The sequence below is a fragment of the Mustela lutreola genome, chromosome 1 (genome assembly GCF_030435805.1).
Source record: "Mustela lutreola isolate mMusLut2 chromosome 1, mMusLut2.pri, whole genome shotgun sequence".
Taxonomy (NCBI): Eukaryota; Metazoa; Chordata; class Mammalia; order Carnivora; family Mustelidae; genus Mustela; species Mustela lutreola.
Window position 1 is genome coordinate 273,907,953 of NC_081290.1, and position 24,338 is coordinate 273,932,290.

Sequence of the window (24,338 nt, forward strand, 5' to 3'; positions counted from 1 at the left end):
AAGGAAAAAGGTGGTTTCAAAAGGATTTTTGTATGTTAAAGAAGATTCACAGGATACCAGAGGCCTTGTGAAATTAAAGTTGTTTTCCCTTCTAGTAAGGCATTAACAGTAAAAGAGTTGGGAGCTTCCTGGAGGAACAAAAATTTCACTTCACCTGCTTCAAGTTTCTGTCAATGGGCTGCAGATTATGAGGACCTTTAATTGTCTTTACATTCACTTCTTGAAGCTATACCATTGATAGAAATGTTTCGTTCCTGTACATTGCTAAGATTTTTGTAAACTTAGGGAGACTCATGTCTTGCAGGATTGTAATCTTTATAAACTATTTTGTTTTTCCTTTAGGGCAGCCAGGAATGCCTGAGGACTGTCACATATATCCCATGGAGTGGTGGGCTGTGGACTGTCAGCTTCTGCCTGTCCTCAGTTAGTCTTCTGCTCCCTCATCAAGGAGACATATCTAGAAAAATGTAACTGTGGCTAATGCCATAGACAGTATTGCCATTGCTCTGTTTTAAGGTTTTTATGTTTTCAGTTTTCACATTTAGGCCTTTAATCTATTTTGAGTTTATTTTTGTGTATAGTGTAAGAAAGTGGTCCAGTTTCATTCTTTTTCATGTAGCTGCTGTCCAGTTTTTCCAGTTCCATTTGTTGAAGAGACTGTTTTTTCCTCTCAACATATTCTTACCTCCTTTCTTGTAGATTAACTTCCAATAATCATGAGTTTATTTCTGGGTTCTCTATTCTGTCTATTGAACTATGTTCTCTATTCTGTCTATTGAACTATGTGTCTAATTTTGTGCCAGTAACATACTGTTCTCATTGCTACAGCTTTGTAGTATATCTTCATAGCTGGGATTGTGATACCTCATAATTTACATCCTTTTATTTTGCGAATTCCTTGACTGATTTTTATAGATATTTCATATACTGCTTATGGAAGTTATCTTAGTTTTTAAGTTTAGCTTTTAAATTGTGGTAAACTATATGTGGCAAATGTACAGTTTTAGCCATTTGTATGTTCATAGTTCAGGGGCATTAAGTTACTTCACTATTTTATAATAACATAACCACCATGTGTTTCTGGTACTTATTCATTTTCCCAAACTGAAACCAGACACCCATTAAATACTAATTGCCATTCCCTCTCCCTGAGGCCTAGGCAACCACCGTTCTACATATGCTCTGTGAATTTGATATGCTAAGTACATCGTGTAAGTAGGAACAGACTGTGCTTGTCTTTTTGTGACTGCCTTATTTCACTTAGCAGAATCTATTATAGGTTAGTATGTTTTGGTGTGTGTCAGAATTTCCATCATATTTCAGGGCTTAATAGTATTCCACTGTGTGTGTACACCTCATTTTATTTATACAGTTACCTGCTAGTAAATGCTTTAGTTGCTTCTTCTTACTGGCTATTGTGAATAGTGCCATGAAAATGAGTGTAGAAATATTTGACTGAATTCCTAATTTCCATTACTTTGGGACTATACCTAGACGTGAAATTGCTAGATCATGCAATAATTCTTTAAGTGTTTGAGAACTACCATAACATTTTTCATAGAGCAATATCATTTGACATTCCCAACAGTAATGCACAATTATTCCAGGTATTCCACATTCTCTCCTACATTTATGTGTGTGTGTGTGTTCTTTAATAGTTATCGTGTTGGTCTGAAGTGATATTTCATTATGATTTTAAAATCCATTTTCTAATGATTAATGATACTGAGATGATACTGTGCCCACAGGCCATTTATATATTTTCTTCTGAGAAATGTCTATGCAAGTTCTTTGTTTTAATCTAGTTGTTTATTTCATTATATTTTTAATTTTATTTATTTATTTATTTTTCTTTAAAGTTTTTTTATTTATTTGAGAGAGAGAGCTCACACAAACTAAGGGAAGAGGCAGAGCAAGAAGCAGACTCATCGCTGAGCAGGGAGCCTGATGCAGGGCTCAATCCCAAAAGCCTGGGTCCAAGACCTGAGCCAAGCTTAAGGCAGATGCTCAACCAACTGAGTCACCCCCCAGGTGCCCTTCATTGTGTTTTAAGATGCAGAAATTCCTTATGTACTCTGGATATTAATACCTTATCAAATATATTATTTGCAATTATTTTCTCCACTTTTATGTGTTGTTTCACATTGTTGGTGGTGTTGCTTGATGCACAAAAGTTCTTTATATTGATAAAGTACAATTTATCTATTTCTTTTTGTCTGTGTTTTTGGAATCATTGCCAAATCAAAGGTCATAGTTTCTCTTCTATGTTTTCTTATAAGAGTTTCATAGTTTTAGCTAGATTTTAGATCTTGATCTATATTGAGTTAATTTTTGCATATGATATGCATTAAGGGCTCAATTTCATTCCTGTCTATACGGCTATCCAGTTTCACAGCACCATTTTTTGAACCACCTGTCTCTACCCCATGACTACTCTTGACATCTTTGTTGAAAATCATTGAATACATATGCAAAGGTTTATTTCTAGGCTCTGAATTTTGTTCCATTACTATGTCTGTTTTTATGTCAATATCACACTCTTTTGATTACCATAGCTTTGTAGTAAGTTTTACATCCAGGAAGTTTTCCAACTTTGTTCTTTTTATTTTCCCTTTTTTTTCTTTCCAATATTATTTTCTCTGTTTGTGTTCCTTGACATTCCATGTGAGTTTTTTAATGGATTTTTCTATTTCTCAAAGAACATTTCCTTTTTGATGGGGGGTTTATAGGGATTACACTGAATCTATAGATCAGATTAGGTAGCATTCATCTTAATGGCATGAACTATATAAGTCCATGAAAGTCTTTCCATTTATTTGTATCTTTCAGATTATCTTTCAGCAACATTTTATAGTTTTGCACTGTAGAAGACTTTTGCCTCCTTACTTATCTTTTTTTCTTAAATATTTATTATTTTTGATGTCGTAAAAGGAATTGTTTCCCAAATCCTCTCTGGGCTATTCACTGGTAACATAGAAATTCAATATATTTTCATTAAAAAAGTAACCTCTCAACAAATTGGGTAGAGAAGGAATGTACCTCAACATAAAAGGCCATATATGACAGATCCATGTGTAACATCACTCTCAAGAAGGAAAGGTTGAAAGCTTTCCCACCACACTCAGGAATAAGATGAGAGTGCCCACTCTCACCCCTCCTTCTCCCAAAAGCATTGGAATAAAAATCCCTGTGATATTTTTTAGCAATTTCTACATGTATATCAGGCCATCAGTGAAGTGACTTCACTTACTTTTTACTTAAAATTATTAGCTGCGACTATGTTTCTTTATTTTTTTTCTTTTTAAATATTTTATTTATTTGTTTGACAGAGATCACAAGTAGGCAGAGAGGCAGGCAGATATTGGAGGGAAGCAGGTCCCCTGACCATGACCCCAGCTGAAGGCAGAAGCCCCAACCCACAGAGCCACCCCCTCGTGACAGTGTTTCTGATGTTGGCAACTATCTCAGATTAAACATTATCTTTGAAAAAAGGCCTTCAGTGATCATCTTCTTCATAGTAGAATTCTCCCTGAGTACCTTGTTTTCCTTATTATTAGCACTGAAAAGATTATGAATAGTATGCTAAATTGTTCCTTTATTTATTGTCTGATTCTATTATGAGAAAATAAGGTCCATGGAGGAAGGACCTTTGCATAATTTTTGCTTATTTCATTAATTGCTGTGTCCTCACTCATAGCACGGTTCTTGGCAGTAAATAAGTGCTCCAAATTTAAAATTAAAAATTTTAAAATAAAAAAATAACAATTGAATAATTATTATGTCTAAATCTGTGAATAAATATCTAGAACATCTATCCAAACTGCAAGGTAACATAAATTGACTATTAAATGAAAGGAAAGAAAAACTTGCTATGACAAGTGGGGAAAGACATGATAAATTAATTTTCCCTAACACAACATGGCAGGGCTGAAATTTTATTCTTGATTGGTGGTAGTCTTACAATGGCTCTAAGGATATATATATTTTTTATCACCCTAACTATGTGATTTGACTTAATACCTTCCTCCTAAAGATATTTTTAAAGTTTTTGTGGAAATTCCCAGCGAATTTAATTAAGTAAGAATTAGTCTTGGACACTTCCCAATTCTAGAACTTAATGAGGAGTTTGGTTAGAAGGCATAAAATGTTCAGTGATCTTTGCTTGTGTTGCAAAGAAGATGCTATGCTCCTAACTACTGATATATATTTTTTAGGGGGGTTCTGTTAGGCTTACAGCATTACCTAAAGAAAAGCACAGAATGTCTCTTAAAATATCAAGTCAGCTAATCTGAGCAAACTGACAGGACAGAATGAAGTTGACTAAAGAGCTGAATGGTATTTTTCCATTTAGACATTAGTAGGAGAGAAGTTACTTGAGAAAAGACTCCCTCGGGAATGTCTGGTTGCTATCTCCTTATCTCAGAATAGGAATTCCTTGTATTTTTGGTAAATTCTTCTAATTTGCTAAATTTTTGATTTCTGTGTGGATCCTGGATTTCCTAGGAAGTATTTTACAGTACAAATAAAAGCAAACTTCTGAATAACCAGAAGACCCCACGGAGAGAACGAACAGACAGTTGAATGAAATAAAATATGTCCTCAAGTAATAATGCAACTTTTTACCTTTTCTTGTCAGACTGGATGATAGAAGAATTCCATATTCCTGTGAATGAGTAAAAAGTGTTCCTTCAGATTGTGGACTTTCCTACCTAAGGTAAGAATAACAGTAAATAGTGGAAACCAGGCATTGCAATTGTGTGAGTATATTTATTCCGTAAAAGATTACTTTAGATAAAGCAAACTTGGATTGCAATTCTAGCTTTATCACTTAAAAATGAATGACTTTGGAAAAATTAATTAGATGTTTTAAGCCTCTGTTTTTCAACTATGAAATGAGGATTATAGTTCCTGTTACTATAATAGAAATGTGATTCCTTAAGTTGTGAGCCTGTGAGTGAAATCCCCTATAGTTGTTGTGAGCAGTGGCATTATCAGATCAGAATCAGATTTAAAAAGGATCATTTGGACTGCATCAGGGCCACAAACTGATGGAAGCCAGAATGAAAGGGGAGGGATGTTGTGGGAGGCTAGTGCAGTGGACCAGAAGTGGTGCGGGGAGGGGAATGATCAAGTAAGTGATCTATTTTAGAGGGGGTGAATAAGATTTATTAAAGGTATCAGTAAGCGATACAAGAGCAAGAATGGCATGAAGGACATGGCGATATTTCTTGTCTGAGCAATGATATGGGAGGTGGTACCATTTAATTAGATGGGAAACACAATACGTTTATTGATGAAAACTAAAAATTTGGTTTTAAAAGTACTGAATTAATATCCAAGTGGAAATGTTCAGAGTTGGAGACTATATATAGTCTCCAACTCTGGAGATATCTATATTTATATCTATATCTATATCTATATAGATAGATAGATAATATGTATTTTTATATATAATATGTGTATAATAATATGTGTATAATATATAATATAATGATATGTGTATAATATATAATATGTATATAATATGTGTATAATTTCAGGACTTCTTCCTGAAAGAAGTCTCAGGAAAGATACAATCCAGGGCCACAAATTTCCATTCCTAGTTTGATCCACTTACTTCAAATATGTCAGTTACCTTAAAGGGGCCTCAAGTATTTAGTTTTATGACTTTATAAACTGTGTATCTTTGCATGGAATTCCCTTGCCTTCTTTTCTTGTCCTTTCAGTTTTCCTTTGCTACTCAGTTAAAGCGTTGCTTCCTCTGGGAAGCCTTCTCTGACTGCTGTTTGCTTGTGACCTTCACACTGTGCAACTATTTTTATAGTATCACTTATTACATTGGTGAGTATTACGTATGTTATCACTGAGTGTTGAAAACCATGGCTTATTCAACTTGGAAATCAGAATGTCTGTGACACATGTGACATAAACAGGTACTTCTGCCACAATCTTTTAATTGAATGAGTCAAAAAAGAGTAATCTTATAATGCATTTAAAATTTTCCCTTTCTTTTGTAGATCACTTGCTTCTAATAAAAGAAGTCAGTTCCTAATACAGATAGATGGAACCAAATAGCAATGTAACTTACTTTGTCCTCTTGGGCCTCACCCAGGATCCAAAGGAACAAAAGATCCTTTTTGTTATGTTCTTAGTCTTTTATATTTTGACTGTGGTGGGAAACCTGCTCATTGTGGTGACTGTAACTGTTAGTAAGTCCCTGGACTCACCTATGTACTTTTTTCTTGCTAGCTTATCATTTATGGATGTCATTTATTCATCTTCTATTTCTCCCAGATTGATTTCAGACTTGTTGTTTGCAGAAAATACAATATCCTTCCATGCTTGTATGACTCAGCTATTAACAGAACACTTTTTTGGTGGATCAGAGGTCTTTCTTCTGTTGGCAATGGCCTATGACCGCTATGTGGCCATCTGCAAGCCCTTGCATTACTTGGTGATCATGAAGCAGTGGGTGTGTGTTGTGCTGCTGGTAGTGTCCTGGGTTGGAGGTTTTCTGCATTCAGTAATTCAAGTTAGCACTATTTATAGGCTCCCATTTTGTGGCCCCAATGTCATTGATCATTTTTTGTGTGACATGTATCCCTTATTGAAACTTGTCTGTACTGACACATATGTCATTGGCCTGTTAGTGGTGGCCAATGGAGGGCTGATCTGCAGTATTGTGTTTGTGCTCTTGCTCATCTCTTATGGTGTCATCTTGCACTCTCTAAAGAACCTTAGTTCAGAAGGGAGGTGGAAAGCCCTCCAGACCTGTGGTTCTCACATCACTGTGGTGGTCTTCTTCTTTGTTCCTTGTATTTTCATGTATGCAAGACCTGCTAAGACCTTCCCCATTGACAAATCATTGAGTGTGTTTTATACAGTCATAACCCCCATGCTGAACCCACTGATCTACACTCTGAGAAATTCCGAGATGACAAATGCTATGAAGAAGCTCTGGGGAAGAAATATTATATCTTTGAGTAGATAAATGTATCATTCACCATGAAGAGAATTATTTGCCTTTAGGATCTATATCTTTGGACTGTAGAAGTCCTCTTAAGTTTGATTTTTACTTCCTTTATTGTAAGAATTTTAAGTAAATTATTATTAAAGTGAAAAATTTCCCTTGAGGCTAGAATGTAAGGTCCATAACACCTTGTCAATCTCTAATTAGAAATGTGTGATGCCTCTATAGCAAGGAATTCATACTAGGTAATGAATCACTGAGGACATTTTTATATGATTACACTAATTTTTGGTTATTTAAAAATTTTTTAAAAACATTTCTTCTGACACTATTTTTTTTTTAGATTCAATCAGTTAAGTTTATCCTTTTTATATTATTTGAAATAATGCTATGTAGAGTTTTCCTTATTAATTTTTGGTTGCTTTACATAAAAATATTTAGATTAATACTTTTAGTTTACATAAGAAAAATTGAAGTGTAATAGCCAAAAATAGATAAAAATAATAATATTGAAAGCGTTACAAAAAGAGATACAGTGCAAGATTAAGTTCTGTTTTACTCTCAGCATTGTTTCCAATTCTCTTCTCCAGAGGCAAATGCTTGATCTGTATCTTTAAACTCATCAGGTAATCTTTACAAATGCAAGTGTATATTTAAGTATTTATGTGTGAGTCTTTCAATGTGTATGTAAATGCTTTCCTATAGAAATTTTTATAAATCTATAAAATTTTATAAATAAAAATAATTTTATTATTTTTATTATTATATTATTAATTTATAATAAATTATAAATTTATTATTTTAATATTTATTAATAAATATTTGTAAATTCTAGAAATAAAATTGATAAAATTTTAATTTATAATAGCTTTGTTAATTGATTTTTTAAAAGATTTTATTTGTTTATTTGGCAGACAGAGATCACAAGTAGGCAGAGAGGCAGGCAGAGATAGAGAGGGGGAAGCAAGCTCCCGGGTGAGAGAGAGCCTGATACAGGGCTAGATCCCAGGACCCTGAGATCATGACCTGAGTGGAAGGCAGAGGCTTAACCCAGTGAGCCACCCAAGCACCCCTATTGATCCCTATTGATTTATGTTTAATTGAAATATAGCTGACATACAATATTATATTGGTTTCAGGTTTATACCATCGTGATTCAACAGTTATGTACATTATGATAGTGTGTGGGATGAGGGAGGGAGAGAGGTGTTGAACAGTCTCTTGGAGAGCCCTCATTTTTCCAGAGCCCTTGGTTTGGGCTCCTTCTGTTCCCCATGGCAGGGGAATGACTTGGCATTCTTGTATCCACAAGGGGATGGGAGTGGACTGGATGGGCCAGGAGTGCTAAAGTCCTACTGGGTTGACCCTCTCACCTGGCTGGGTCTGTTACCCTCCTGGTGGGTCAGGAATAGAATCAGGGTTTAGGTCAGATGTGGAATTTTGGGGGGTTCCCCTATGCCTCCCTGCCATATGAGTTCTGCAGAAGGACAGCATTCTGTGGCCATGAGGTTAAGGTGGAGTGGGTGCTTCAAGGCAGCCTGGAGACCTCTCAGGTGGAGGGCAAGCTAGGAGCTGAAGTGGAAAGCCAGCTCCAAGGATTCTTTCCCTGAGCAGAGGAAAAGCTGGAGCTAAATCCTGCAGAGTCCCAGGACATCAAAGTTCTGCTGAAAGACGTGAAACAATTTGCCAAGCCCTTGAGGCAGAAGAGGATCACTCTAGGATATATACTCAGGCCCATGTGGGGCTCACCCTGAAGATTCTTTTGGGAAAGTGTTTCGCCAAATAATCTTATCTGACCCTTTGAGCCTCAGCAGCTCAGTTTCTACAACACATGTACGCTGTGGCCCCTGCTGTAGAAGTGGGTGGTGGAAGCTGACAACAACAAAAATCTGCAGGAGATATACAAAGCAGGGACCCCTGTGTAGGAATGAAAGCGCAAGTGAACAAGTTTGGAGCACCATATGAGGTAACCTGGAGAACATGTTCCTGTAGTGCCTGAAACCCACCCAGGTGCAGATCAGCCCCATTGCCCAGAAGCTGGGGCGTGAGAAGCTTGTGGTCTGAGTATACATCTGCAATGGTCTTCAGTAGGGACTACTGGCCAGGATAGGATTTTGAGGCTGCTGGGTCTCTTTTTTCAGGGGTACCCGTATCCTTTCTTTCAGCACCAGGGCCCGGCTAGGTACCCCAGGCCATGGGACCCCCACTTCACTACCCTATACTCCTCGATTCGTTTCCCTGAGGGTGGAGCCTTTCCCTCAGTATCTGTCACCACTCTGGGCTCTCCCATCTTTCAAACTGAGGTGCCCTTCCCAGGATTGGGGGCGGGGCAGAGGAGAGGAGAGAGCTAGGGAACAAGTACCTGGAGTTTGTCTCAGGTCTTTGGGATCAAGTTCTTCATTCACTGAGAAAGGATTTGGGAACACAAAAGATGTGGGGGCAGGAAGTTTGAGAGGTCTATTTGGAGGGAAGTCAAAGTTCAAGGATGCTTTTTTTTTTAATCCCTGCATCACTGATCACTTTGTTCTTAAAGAAACCTGGGATGCAATAAAACAAAAAGTACATTACAGAATGCTGATCATGAAAAGCATAGCTTCCATCTGTTACCATCTGTTACCAGCCAAAGTCGCTACAACATTATTGGTTATATCCACTAGGCTGTACTTTTCATGCTTGTGAGTTATTTATTTTATTCCCCAGATATTGTACCTTTCAGCCCCTTCACCTACTTCCCAAATCCCTCCTCTCCCTTCCCCTTGGCAGCAGGCATTTGTTCTCTGTATTTATGAGTCTGTTTTTGTTTTTTGTTTGTTTTGGTGAGTTGATTAAATTCCACATAAATGTGAAATCTTTTGTAACATCTTGAAGATATGCCATACTAGTCTGTATAGATCTCTTCATTTTTCTTATACTCCTTGTTACTCACTTGTAAATATATACTAAAATAAATATCTCCATTCCTGTTCATGTTATTACTTTTTTATGTAATGAAGAATTTTATAATTGTGTGTTTGTGAATATGAGCAATATGAGTTTGTAGGAGAGGACTTTTTAGGAATGTATTTGAGTCAATGGTCAGATAGCTAAATGTTGAATTTCATAGTTATTGCTAAACTGTTGTCCTTGAGATTGTACTAATAGCTACCCTGCTGCTCAGTCTTTGAAAGTACTTCTGTCCATATTCTCCACAACCACCCCCAGATACATACTTATGGTATAAGGCAACCAGAAAACTTACAATCTTTCTCATATTATTGAGTTTGGGTATCTTTTCATGTGTTTAGTGAATCATCTGTTTTTTTTTTTTAATCTGTTTTGTGTAATTGTTGATCTTTTTCATACTGATATTAGTGAGTGCTGTCTTTTACTGAGGAAATGATCTCTTCTACTGTTGTATAAGTAATTGATATTTTTCAAGTAATTGAACCTGTGATGTGTTTTAATACTTGTATACATTATAGAATGCTTTTAGCATGTAAGTAATGTCCTTATTAATTTAATATTAAGTTATTTTTGGCTTATATATCTTTCTTAAAAAGACTTTCCCCATTTCATTCATACCAAAATATTCTTCAACTGCTTTTTTTAGCTCTTAATTTTAAAGCATTGTTGAGCCTGCATAATTACATTAAAACTTTTGATCCATCTAGAATTTATTTTTATATAGGCATTAAAGAGGTATGGATTTTTTAGTTGGTTTTCTAAATTTCAGGGTTTTTAAAAATAGTTTCATAGTTTTCTTTTTGCCATTGACTTGAAGTCCTATTATATCTAAAGCTCCATATACACTTGGATCCCATTTAAGATTTAATTCTGTTTCGTTGATCTCTATTCATTCCCAGTTGGTACACAATAAAATTGCTTTCATATGTAACATATTTTGTATATACCTCATTTTTTATTCAGATTTATGCCTATTCTTGTGTATTTACATTTCAAAGAGAAGTTTAAAATAAAAAAATGATTTTACATTGAAATAAGTAAGATAAATAATTTTAACATTAAAATAAATTGACAAATTAAAATAAGTTTAAATAAAATAATTAAAATTTAAGTTTAAAATAGTTTAGATACAAAACAGTTTTATTTTTAAGAAGATTCAATTTAAGAAGATTAATTTAGGAAGAGTTTATAGCTTTCTATTACTGAGAACTGCTATCCATGAGTAGGTTTTTTCATCAACAAGTTATCTTTCATGACCTTGGGTACTGCTTCTGTTTCTGCCTGTGTGAGTTATGCCTTCTAGGTATCTGCTGTTGTCCATCCATGGCCCCTGAAATGCTGCTTTGCACTTTTGCTTTAAGGAAAACCATCTCTTTCAGGAAGTGTGTGGCTGACGTCTTTGCTGAGTATCCATGTGGCCATGTGCAAACCTCTGTATTATGAAATTATCACAAGTGATGGGGATAAGGCTTCCTCTTTCAGTTGGCATGGGCTGGAGGCTTTGCCCTTACAACCATTCAGGTTCTCTTCACAGTGTGGCTGCCTGTGTGTGGCTCCACTGTCATAGACCACTCATGCATGACATAAACCTTTGCCTGAAACTCATCTACATGGACACTCATTCTCTTGGTCTCTCTCTTTTTTTAAAAAAGATTTTATTTATTTATTTATTTGACAGACGGAGATCACAGGTAGGCAGAGAGGCAGGCAGAGAGAGAGGGGGAAGCAGGCTGCCTGCTGAGCAGAGAGCCCGATGTGGGGCTCGATTCCAGGACCCTGGGATCATGATCTGAGCTGAAGGCAGAGGCTTTAACTCACTGAGCCACGCAGGTGCTCCCTCTTGGTCTCTTTGTTGGTGTCAACAGTGGGTTCATACCCCAAATAGCCAAAGTAATGTTGAAAAAGAATACCAAGAGAGCCTGCTTCTCCCTCTCCCTCGGCCACTCTCCCTGTTTGTGCTCTCTCTCTCTCTCTGTCAAGTAAAGAAATAAAAAATCTTAAAAAAAAAGAAAAAGAAAAAAGAAAAAAAAAGAGGAAAAAGAAAAAAAAAAGAAAAAGAAAACCAAAACTGGAAGCATCAAATTCCAGACTTCAAGCTGTATTAAAAAGCTATAATCATCAAGACAGTTTGGTACTTGTATAAAAACAGACAAGCAGATCAATGAAACAGAATAGAGAATCCAGAAATGTACCTCAATTCTAGGTCAACTAATCTTGAACAAAGCAGGGAAGTATATCCAAGGGAAAAAAGACAATCTTTCAAGAAATGTTGTTGGGAAAATTAGACAGCCACGTGCAGAAGAATGAAACTTTCTTATACCATACACAAAAATAAACTCAAAATGGATGAAAGACCTAAACTTGAGGCAGGAATCCATCAAAATCCAGAGGGAAACATGGGCAGCAATGACCATTGCTCATTATCCTTGGCCTCTGATCCAGTAACTTCTTACTAGACACATGTCAAGAGGCAAAGGAAACAAAAGCAAAAATGAACTCTTAGGACTTCACCAAAAAGTATCTGCAAGCAAAGGAAATAATTTAAAAAGCAACCTCTGGAATGGGAAACAATATTTGTATGTGACATATTTGATAAAGGGTTAGTATTGAAAATATATAAAGAAGTTATCAAATTGAGCACACACAAAATAATCCAGTCAAGAAATGCTGAGAAGACATCCAGATGTCTAACAGACATATGAAAAGATGCTCAACAGCTCTCATCGTTAGGGAAATACAATTCAAAACCATGATGAAAAACCACCTCACATTTGTCAGAATGGCTAAAATGAACAACACAAGAAACACAGGTGTTGGTGAGGATGGGAGAAAAGAACCCTCTTACAGTGTTGGTGAAACACAAAGTGGTACAGTCACTCTGGAAAACAGTATGAAGTCTTCTCAGAAACTTAAAATGGAACTATCTTATGATACAGCAATTGCTCTACTAAGTATTTACCCAAAGGACAGAAAAACACTGACTTGAAGGCACACATCCATCCTGATGTTTATAGCAGCATTATCAACAGTAGCCAAATTATGGAATGAGCACAAATATTCATTGATTAATGAGTGGATAAAATAGATATGGTGTGGGTACACACACACACACACACACACACACTCTGAAATATTACTCAGCCACCAAAAAGAATGAAGTTCTGCCATTTGCAGTGAGGTGGTTGGATCTAGAGTGCATTATTCTAAAGGAAATAAGTCAGTCAGAGAAAGATAAATACCATATGATTCCACTCATATGTAGATTTTATGAAACAAAGCAAGTGAGCATAAGGGAAGGGGAGACATAAGAAAGGGAGGCAAACCATAAGAGACTCTTAACTATAGAGACAAACTGAGGGTTGTGGAGGGAAGGAGGGTGGAGGATGGGTTAGATGGGTGACTAGTATTAAGGTGGGCATTTCTTGTGATGAGCACTGGGTGTCATATGTAAGTGATGAATCATTAAATTCTACTCCTGAAACTAATACTACACTATATGTTAACTAACTAGAATTTAAATTAAAAACTTAAAAGGGAAATAAAGGAAAAAAGAAATAAAAAGAAACCGATTTACATAAGGAAATGGAGTCCACAGGAGAAGAGGTAAATTAAGTCAAAATAAAATATTTTATTTATCTTAAAAATAAATTTAAACTTTGAAAGAATTTCAAAAATAATTTAAATTCTATATACTTTTGCCAGTAGAACAAGAAATTAGATGCTCTGTAAACATACTAAAATGTAAAATAAAAATCATTTACAGAGAGAAATTAAAAAAACCCATATTAACAAGCTGGGAATAGAATGAATTTACTTCAACATATAAAGGCCATATATGGCATATCCGTAGCTAACATCATATTCAACAGGGAAAGGTTGAAAGCTTTCCCACTATAATTGGGCACCAGATAAGTGAGCCCAGCTCCCACCTCCTTTTCACATAGCAATGGGCTAAAAATTCCTGTGAAAACTTAGCCTGTTGTACAAATAGGTCATACCATCAGTGAAATGAGAACAAATTACTTAGGATGCTTAGTTAACTTTACTACCTATAGCAGTGTTTCTGATCATATAGTATTAGTTTCAGGAGTAGAATTTGGAGATATATCCTTTGCATTGCAGCTTTAACATTCCCTTCGAAGGAAGGCCTTTCCTGATCAACTTCTCCATAGTAGAAATCTCCATGAGTACCCTGTTTGCTTATTAGCCTTGATGAAGACTATACTTAGTTTAGTAAATTGTCTCCTTATTTACTGTCTGACTCTCTTATGAGAATATAAGGTCCATGTAGAAGGACCATTTCTATAATTTTTTCCTCTATTTCCTTAGTTGCTATGTCTTTACAGCATGTTTCCTGGCAGTAAATAGGAACTCCAAATTAAATAAATTATTAATTTAACAATAGTCTTTATGCCTAAATCTGTGAGTAAATAAAATGCCTAACCACACTAAAATTGACTATTAAATAAAAGGAAAGAAAAACTTGCTATGATAAGAAGGGAAATCCATGATGAATTAATCTTCCCTAACACAAAATGGCTGGGCTGAAATTTTGTTCTTGACTTGGTAGTAGTTTTACCATGGTTCTAAAGGTATGTTTTTTGTTTGTTTATGTTACCTCTTTCTGATCCTAATCATGTGATTTGGCCTTATAGTGTTAGGGTCGGTGATCAAAGGAACAAGACTGATACAAAGCGAAGGTCAAGCAAAGCTTTATTTTGTGCCAAGCATCAAGAATCAAACTGACTGGTCAGGGCTGTCTCTTACGAAAAGGCGAAGACGATGATCCCGACAAGGTCACTACCAAGAAGGCTGCTCCGGACAAGGCTGCTCTAGGCGAGGCTGCTCCACAGATGACGCCGCTCGCCGGTCGAAGCCGCTCCCGAGAAGAGGCCACTCTGGACAAGGCCACTCCCAGGACGAGGCTGCTCCCAATGATGACGAGGCAACAATGACAGCGACAATGACAAGGAGGACAACCCCGATGACACAGACTCTGCTCCCCACGATGCCACTCTGACAAGGCTGCCCCCCAGAGAAGGCCACCGCTGCAGATGAGGCCGCTCACTGATGAGGCTGCACCCCAGACAAGGCTGCTCCGGATGAGGCTGCTCCCAAAAAGAGGCCACTCTGGACCCCTCACCGAGGGGGCCTCTTCCCAGATCAAGCCACTCCCCAGAACGATGCAGCTCTGGCAAGGCTGCGGCTCAGGGTGACGAGGCATTTCATGGTGAGGCTGCTGGTGGCTAGGGGCTGCTGGCGTCTCCAGGCCGCTGGTGTCGGGACCACTGGCGTGTTGGGACCGCTGGCGTCTGTACCGCTGGGTACCGCTGGCGTCTCAGGGCTGCAGGCATCGGGACCGCTGAGGCCAGGCCACAGACGGCTTGGGGCCGCTGGAGGCAGGACCGCAGGCGGCTGGAGGCTGTAGGCGGCTCAGGGCCGCTGGAGGCGGGACTGCAGGTGGCTCGGGGCTGCAGGTGGCTGGAGACTGCCGGTGGCTCGGGGCTGCTGGTGGCTTGCGGCTGCAGGCAGCTGGAGGCTGCAGGAGGTGGGACCTCTGGTGGTGGTTATAACTCTTACAAGAGCTGTTACAGCCTTTTCTGCTCCCACCGACTCTTCAGCTCCCAGCTCCCAGCTCCCGAGGACTCTTCAGCTCCCCTGCTTCCACCTTCTTCTTCCTCGGACAGCTCTCCTGCTTCTTCCCCCGACAGCCTCGCACACCAACATTTATGGGGTTGGTTGAGCTCCGCCTCTACACAGGTGGCCAATTGAATCTCAATTCACCCCAGTGGATATACACGTGCCCCACCGATTGCATGTCTCCACCCGGCCTGGCCCACCCCTACATCCGGGGTCCACACTCAAGTTCCTCTGGGAGGAGCAGGCCCTTACAATAGTATCTTTTTTTTTTCCCCCAAGATTTTATTTATTTATTTGGCAGAGAGAGACATAATGAGAGAGGGAACACAAGCAGGGAGAGTGAGAGAGGGAGAAGCAGGCTTCTCCCTGAGCAGGGAGTAGGATGCCAGCTCTCCAGGACCCTGAGATCATGATCTAAGCCCAAGGTAGACACTTAACCAACTGAGCCACCCAGGCACCTGGCCTAACAGTATCTTTCTAGAGATATTTTAAAAAGTTTTTAATGGAAATTTCCAGTGAATTTAATTAAGTAAGAATCAGTCTTGGACACTTTCCAATTCTAAACTTAATGAGGAATGTGGTTAGAAGGGATAAAATGTCCAGTGGTCTTTGGTTGTGTTGGGAAGAAGATACTATGCTTCTTTTTTTTTTTTTTAATTTTTTATTTTTTATAAACATATATTTTTATCCCCAGGGGTACAGGTCTGTGAATCACCAGGTTTACACACTTCACAGCACTCACCAAATCACATACCCTCCCCAATGTCTATAATCCCACCCCCTTCTCCCAAACCCCCTCCCCCCGGCAACCCTCAGTTTGTTTCGTGAGATTAAGAGTCACTTATGGTTTGTCTCCCTCCCAATCCCATCTTGTTTCATTTATTCTTCTTCTACCCACTTAAGCCTCCATGTTGCATCACCACTTCCTCATATCAGGGAGATCATATGATAGTTGTCTTTCTCTGCTTGACTTATTTCGCTAAGCATGATACGCTCTAGTTCCATCCATGTTGTTGCAAATGGCAAGATTTCATTTCTTTTGATGGCTGCATAGTATTCCATTGTGTATATATACCACATCTTCTTGATCCATTCATCTGTTGATGGACATCTAGGTTCTTTCCATAGTTTGGCTATTGTGGACATTGCTCCTATAAACATTCGGGTGCATGTGTCCCTTTGGATCACTACATTTGTATCTTTAGGGTAAATACCCAATAGTGCAATTGCTGGGTCATAGGGCAGTTCTATTTTCAACATTTTGAGGAACCTCCATGCTGTTTTCCAGAGTGGCTGCACCAGCTTGCATTCCCACCAACAGTGTAGGAGGGTTCCCCTTTCTCCGCATCCTCGCCAGCATCTGTCATTTCCTGATTTGTTGATTTTAGCCATTCTGACTGGTGTGAGGTGATATCTCATTGTGGTTTTGATTTGTATTTCCCTGATGCCGAGTGATATGGAGCACTTTTTCATGTGTCTGTTCGCCATCTGGATGTCTTCTTTGCAGAAATGTCTGTTCATGTCTTCTGCCCATTTCTTGATTGGATTATTTGTTCTTTGGGTGTTGAGTTTGCTAAGTTCTTTATAGATTCTGGACACTAGTCCTTTATCTGATATGTCGTTTGCAAATATCTTCTCCCATTCTGTCAGTTGTCTTTTGATTTTGTTAACTGTTTCCTTTGCTGTGCAAAAGCTTTTGATCTTGATGAAATCCCAGTAGTTCATTTTTTCCCTTGCTTCCCTTGCCTTTTGCGTTGTTCCTAGGAAGATGTTGCTGCGGCAGAGGTCGAAGAGGTTGCTGCCCGTGTTCTCCTCAAGGATTTTGATGGATTCCTTTCGTACATTGAGATCCTTCATCCATTTTGAGTCTATTTTTGTGTGTGGTGTAAGGAAATGGTCCAATTTCATTTTTCTGCATGTGGCTGTCCAATTTTCCCAGCACCATTTATTGAAGAGGCTGTCTTTTTTCCATTGGACATTCTTTCCTGCTTTGTCGAAGATTAGTTGACCATAGATTTGAGGGTCTATTTCTGGGCTCTCTAATCTGTTCCATTGATCTATGTGTCTGTTTTTGTGCCAGTACCATGCTGTCTTGATGATGACAGCTTTGTAATAGAGCTTGAAGTCCGGAATTGTGATGCCACCAACGTTGGCTTTCTTTTTCAATATCCCTTTGGCTATTCGAGGTCTTTTCTGGTTCCATATAAATTTTAGCATTATTTGTTCCATTTCTTTGAAAAAGATGGATGGTACTTTGATAGGAATTGCATTAAATGTGTAGATTGCTTTAGGTAGCATAGACATTTTCACAATATTTATTCTTCCAATCCAGGAGCATGGAACATTTTTCCATTTCTTTGTGTCTTCCTCAATTTCTTTCATGAGTACTTTATAGTTTTCTGAGTATAGATTCTGTGTCTCTTTGGTTAGGTTTATTCCTAGGTATCTTATGGTTTTGGATGCAATTGTAAATGGGATTGACTCCTTAATATCTCTTTCTTCTGTCTTGCTGTTGGTGTAGAGAAATGCAACTGATTTCTGTGCATTGATTTTATATCCTGACACTTTACTGAATTCCTGTATAAGTTCTAGCAGTTTTGGAGTGGAGTCTTTTGGGTTTTCCACATATAGTATCATATCATCTGCGAAGAGTGATAATTTGACTTCTTCTTTGCCAATTTGGATGCCTTTAATTTCCTTTTGTTGTCTGATTGCTGAGGCTAGGACCTCTAGTACGATGTTGAATAGCAGTGGTGATAATGGACATCCCTGCCGTGTTCCTGACCTTAGCGGAAAAGCTTTCAGTTTTTCTCCATTGAGAATGATATTTGCGGTGGGTTTTTCATAGATGGCTTTGATGATATTGAGGTATGTGCCCTCTATCCCTACACTTTGAAGAGTTTTGATCAGGAAGGGATGTTGTACTTTGTCAAATGCTTTTTCAGCATCTATTGAGAGTATCATATGGTTCTTGTTCTTTCTTTTATTGATGTGTTGTATCACATTGACTGATTTGCGGATGTTGAACCAACCTTGCAGCCCTGGAATAAATCCCACTTGGTCGTGGTGAATAATCTTTTTAATGTACTGGTCAATCCTATTGGCTAGTATTTTGTTGAGTATTTTCGCATCTGTGTTCATCAAGGATATCGGTCTATAGCTCTCTTTTTTGGTGGGATCCTTGTCTGGTTTTGGGATCAAGGTGATGCTGGCCTCATAAAATGAGTTTGGAAGTTTTCCTTCCATTTCTATTTTTTGGAACAGTTTCAGGAGAATAGGAATTAGTTCTTCTTTAAATGTTTGGTAGAATTCCCCCGGGAAGCCGTCTGGCCCTGGGCTTTTGTTTGTTTGGAGATTTTTAATGACTGTTTCAATCTCCTTACTGGTTATGGGTCTGTTCAGGCTTTCTATTTCTTCCTGGTTCAGTTGTGGTAGTTTATATGTTTCTAGGAATGCATCCATTTCTTCCAGATTGTCAAATTTATTGCCGTAGAGTTGCTCATAGTATGTTCTTATAATAGTTTGTATTTCTTTGGTGTTAGTTGTGATCTCTCCTCTTTCATTCATGATTTTATTTATTTGGGTCCTTTCTCTTTTCTTTTTGATAAGTCGGGCCAGGGGTTTATCAATTTTATTAATTCTTTCAAAGAACCAGCTCCTAGTTTCGTTGATTTGTTCTATTGTTTTTTTGGTTTCTATTTCATTGATTTCTGCTCTGATCTTTATGATTTCTCTCCTCCTGCTGGGCTTAGGGTTTCTTTCTTGTTCTTTCTCCAGCTCCTTTAGGTGTAGGGTTAGGTTGTGTACCTGAGACCTTTCTTGTTTCTTGAGAAAGGCTTGTACCGCTATATATTTTCCTCTCAGGACTGCCTTTGTTGTGTCCCACAGATTTTGAACCGTTGTATTTTCATTATCATTTGTTTCCATGATTTTTTTCAATTCTTCTTTAATTTCCCGGTTGACCCATTCATTCTTTAGAAGGATACTGTTTAGTCTCCATGTATTTGGGTTCTTTCCAAACTTCCTTTTGTGGTTGAGTTCTAGCTTTAGAGCATTGTGGTCTGAAAATATGCAGGGAATGATCCCAATCTTTTGATACCGGTTGAGTCCTGATTTAGGACCGAGGATGTGATCTATTCTGGAGAATGTTCCATGTGCACTAGAGAAGAATGTGTATTTTGTTGCTTTGGGATGAAATATTCTGAATATATCTGTGATGTCCATCTGGTCCAGTGTGTCGTTTAAGGCCTTTATTTCCTTGCTGATCTTTTGCTTGGATGACCTGTCCATTTCAGTGAGGGGAGTGTTAAAGTCCCCTACTATTATTGTATTATTGTTGATGTGTTTCTTTGATTTTGTTATTAATTGGTTTATATAGTTGGCTGCTCCCACGTTGGGGGCATAGATATTTAAAATTGTTAAATCTTCTTGTTGGACAGACCCTTTGAGTATGATATAGTGTCCTTCCTCATCTCTTATTATAGTCTTTGGCTTAAAATCTGATTGATCTGATATAAGGATTGCCACTCCTGCTTTCTTCTGATGTCCATTAGCATGGTAAATTCTTTTCCACCCCCTCACTTTAAATCTGGAGGTGTCTTCGGGCTTAAAATGTGTTTCTTGGAGGCAACATATAGATGGGTTTTGTTTTTTTATCCATTCTGATACCCTGTGTCTTTTGACAGGGGCATTTAGCCCATTCACATTCAGGGTAACTATTGAGAGATATGAATTTAGTGCCACTGTATTGCCTGTAAGGTGACTGTTACTGTATAGGTCTCTGTTCCTTTCTGATCTACCACTTGTAGGCTCTCTCTTTGCTTAGAGGACCCCTTTCAATATTTCCTGTAGAGCTGGTTTGGTATTTGCAAATTCTTTCAGTTGTTGTTTGTCCTGGAAGCTTTTAATCTCTCCTTCTATTTTCAATGATAGCCTAGCTGGATATAGTATTCTTGGCTGCATGTTTTTCTCGTTTAGTGCTCTGAAAATATCATGCCAGCTCTTTCTGGCCTGCCAGGTCTCTGTGGATAAGTCAGCTGCCAATCTAATATTTTTACCATTGTATGTTACAGACTTCTTTTCCCGGGCTGCTTTCAGGATTTTCTCTTTGTCATTGAGACTTGTAAATTTTACTATTAGGTGACGGGGTGTGGGCCTATTCTTATTGATTTTGAGGGGCATTCTCTGAACCTCCTGAATTTTGATGCTCGTTCCCTTTGCCATATTGGGGAAATTCTCCCCAATAATTCTCTCCAGTATACCTTCTGCTCCCCTCTCACTTTCTTCTTCTTCTGGAATCCCAATTATTCTAATGTTGTTTTGTCTTATGGTGTCACTTATCTCTCGAATTCTCCCCTCGTGGTCCAGTAGCTGTTTGTCCCTCTTTTGCTCAGCTTCTTTATTCTCTGTCATTTGGTCTTCTATATCACTAATTCTTTCTTCTGCCTCCTTTATCCTAGCAGTTAGAGCCTCCATTTTTGATTGCACCTCATTAATAGCTTTTTTGATTTCACCTTGGTTAGATTTTAGTTCTTTTATTTCTCCAGAAAGGGCTTTTATATCTCTCGAGAGGGTTTCTCTCATATCTTCCATGCCTTTTTCGAGCCCGGCTAGAACCTTGAGAATTGTCATTCTGAACTCTAGATCTGACATATTACCGATGTCTGTATTGATTAGGTCCCTAGCCTTCGGTACTGCCTCTTGTTCTTTTTTTTGTGTTGAATTTTTCCGTCTTGTCATTTTGTCCAGATAAGAGTAAATGAAGGGGCAAGTAAAATACTAAAAGGGTGGCAACAACCCCAGGAAAATATGCTTTAACCAAATTAGAAGAGATCCAAAATCGTGAGTGGGGAGGAAGGGGATAAAAAGAGGTTCAAAAAGGAAGAAAGAAAAAAGAAAAAAAAAAAAGAAAAGAAAAGAATATTTTTAAAGAAAGAAAACACCTAAGAAAAATGTAAAAAAAATATATATATATATATATTAGATAAACTAGTAAAAAATCGTTAAAAAAGAAAAAGGTAACAGTTAAAAAAAAATTTTACCCGAAGGCTAGAAAAAAAAAAAATGAAAAAGAAAAAATTAAATTAACTGCAAGACTAAAAAAAATCACAGGAAAAAAGCCATGAGTTCCGTGCTTGGCTTTCTCCTCCTCTGGAATTCTGCTGCTCTCCTTGGTATTGAAACCGCACTCCTTGGTAGGTGAACTTGGTCTCGGCTGGATTTCTTGTTGATCTTCTGGGGGAGGGGCCTGTTGTAGTGATTCTCAAGTGTCTTTGCCCCAGGCGGAATTACACCGCCCTTACCTGGGGCCGGGGTGAGTAATCCGCTCGGGTTTGCTTTCAGGAGCTTTTGTTCCCTGAGCGCTTTCCGTAGAGTTCCAGAGGACGGGAATACAAATGGCGGCCTCCTGGTCTCCGGCCCGGAGGAGCCGAGAGCCCAGGGCCCCACTCCTCAGTGCGCCCTCAGAGAACAGCGCCCAGTTACTCCCGTCTGCCTGACCTCCGGCCGCGCTCCGAGCTCACCGAGCCTGCGACCGGTTCAAGGTAACACGGAGCTGCGAGCTTACTGTCGGCTCTGTCTCTGTAGCCGGCTTTCCCGTTCCAATACCCGCAAGCTCTGCGACACTCAGACACCCCCGATCCTTCTGTGACCCTGCGGGACCTGAGGCCACGCTGACCCCGCGTGGACTTCGCCCCGGTTTAGCCTCTGGAGCGATGTCCCTCAGCGGAACAGACTTTTAAAAGTCCTGATTTTGTGCGCGGTTGCTCCGCTGCTTGCCGGGAGCCGGCCCCTCCCCCCGGGGTCTATCTTCCCGTCGCTTTGGATTCACTTCTCCGCCGGTCCTACCTTTCAGAAAGTGGTTGTTTTTCTGTTTCCAGAATTGCTGTTCTTCTTCTCTTCGATCTGCCGATGGATTTTCAGGTGTTTGCAATCTTTAGATAAGCTATCTAGCTGATCTCCGGCTAGCTGAAGCAGTCTCAGCTTGCTACTTCTCCGCCATCTTGACTCCTCAAAACTATGCTTCTAACAACTGATACTCATTTTTTAGGAGGTTTCTGTTAGGCTTAAAGCATTACCTAATGAAAAGCACAAGAATGTCTTTTAAAAATCTCAAATCAGCTAATCTGAGCAAGCCAACAGGACAGAAAAAAGATGACTAAAGTGTTGAATGATACTTTCCTATTTATAAATTGGTAGGAAAGAAATTACTTGAAAGAAATCTCCCTGGGAAATGACTAGCTGTTCCCTTCTTGTGTAAGTATGGGGTTTACTTGTCTTTTTGATAAATTATCCTAATGTGCCAATTTTTTGTTTTTCTTTGCAGACCCTGGAATTCCTAGGAAGTAATCTACAATGTAAATAAAAGCAACCTTCTGAATAACTGGAAGGCTCCATGGAGTAAATAGCTGGAGAGTCGATTGAAATTAATATATCCTCAAGTAATAATGCAGTTTTTTTGCCCTCTCTTGTCAAACTGGATGATAGAAAGATCCCAGGTCCCTGCGAATGAGTAAAATGTGTTCCTTCAGATTGTGGATATGCCTACACAAGTTAAGACAAACAAAAAATGGCAGAGACCAGGCTTTGCAATTGTATAACTTTTCTTTATTATGTAAGTGTAGATTACTTTGAGATAAAGCCAAGTTGGATTCTGATCCTAGTTTTATCACTCAAAACTGTGTGACATTGGAGAAGTTAATAGAGATTACAATTCCTTTACTGTAATAGAAGATGTGATTCATTAAGTTGTGAGTGAGTGATTGGAATCTACTCTAGTATTGTGAACAGTGGAGCAATACATCAGAATCAGATTTAAAAAAGACCATTTGGCTGCATCAGTACAACAAACTGAAGGAAGACAGAATGCCAGGTGAAAGGTGTGGCAGGATCCAGAGTACAGTGAGAGAGAAGTGAGGGGGGAAGGGAAATGATTATGTTTGTGATATATTTTAAAGGGAGTTAAAAGGATTTGTTAAAGGTATCAGTATGTGATATGAGATCAAGAAATAAAAAAAGGACACTGTGATATTTCTTGTCTAAGCAATGATGTGGAAAGTGGTACCATTTAGTGAGCTGAAAATGCCTATGTTTATTGTAGAAAATTAAAATTTAATTTCATAAGTCCTGGAATGATATCCATTTAGAGATATTCGTAGGTAGAGATATCATATATATGAAGTTCAAAAATTAAGGGAGAGGCACAACACTGGCATGCTTTCCCATTTATTGGTCAGGAAGAGGAGACATATCCAACCAAAGACCATAAGAAGGAAATCTCAGTGAGGGATGAGACAGTCGAAGGCAGTGATCTTCCATTCCTAGTTGATCCATTCACTTTAAATATGTAAATTACCCTAAATGGGTCTCAAGTATTTCACTTTTGTAACTATGCAACTTTGTGTGGAATTCCTTTGCCTTCTTTTCTTGTTTTTCTTCTTTTCCTTTGAAACTCAGCTAAAGCGTTGCTTCTCTGGGAAGCCTTCCTTGACTGATGTTTGGTAATGTATTCCTACCCCTGATCTTTCATTGTGTGGTTATTTTTGTAATGGCACTTATTTCATTGGTGATTAATATGTATGCTATCACCAAGGGGAGGAAACCATGGCTTGTTCAACTGGAAATTATAACGTCCATTACACATTTGACACAAACAGATATGCCTTCCACATTCTTTTAATTGAATGAGTCAATAGAAGATTAATCTTGTAATGCATTTAAAAGATTTCCCCCTTGTTTTGTAGATCACTTCCTTCTAATAGGAGAAGTCAGCTCCTATGCAGACTAG

At 38.4% G+C, this 24,338-nt stretch overlaps 1 protein-coding gene and 1 pseudogene across 1 annotated transcript; both read left to right on the forward strand.

Moving 5' to 3' along the window:
- The first annotated feature begins 6,061 nt into the window (after positions 1-6,061).
- LOC131822234 (olfactory receptor 4A47-like) lies at positions 6,062-6,991 on the forward strand. The gene has a single exon (XM_059158744.1). The coding sequence runs from the start codon at positions 6,062-6,064 to the stop codon at positions 6,989-6,991; it is 930 nt and encodes a 309-aa protein (XP_059014727.1).
- Positions 6,992-8,400: 1,409 nt separating this feature from the next.
- On the forward strand, positions 8,401-14,868 carry LOC131807506 (POU domain, class 5, transcription factor 1-like; annotated as a pseudogene).
- The last annotated feature ends 9,470 nt before the right edge of the window (positions 14,869-24,338 follow it).

Bases quoted from the DNA above. Each gene is read 5' to 3' on its own strand.
- LOC131822234 (XM_059158744.1), top strand. From the start codon at position 6,062: ATGGAACCAAATAGCAATGTAACTTACTTTGTCCTCTTGGGCCTCACC.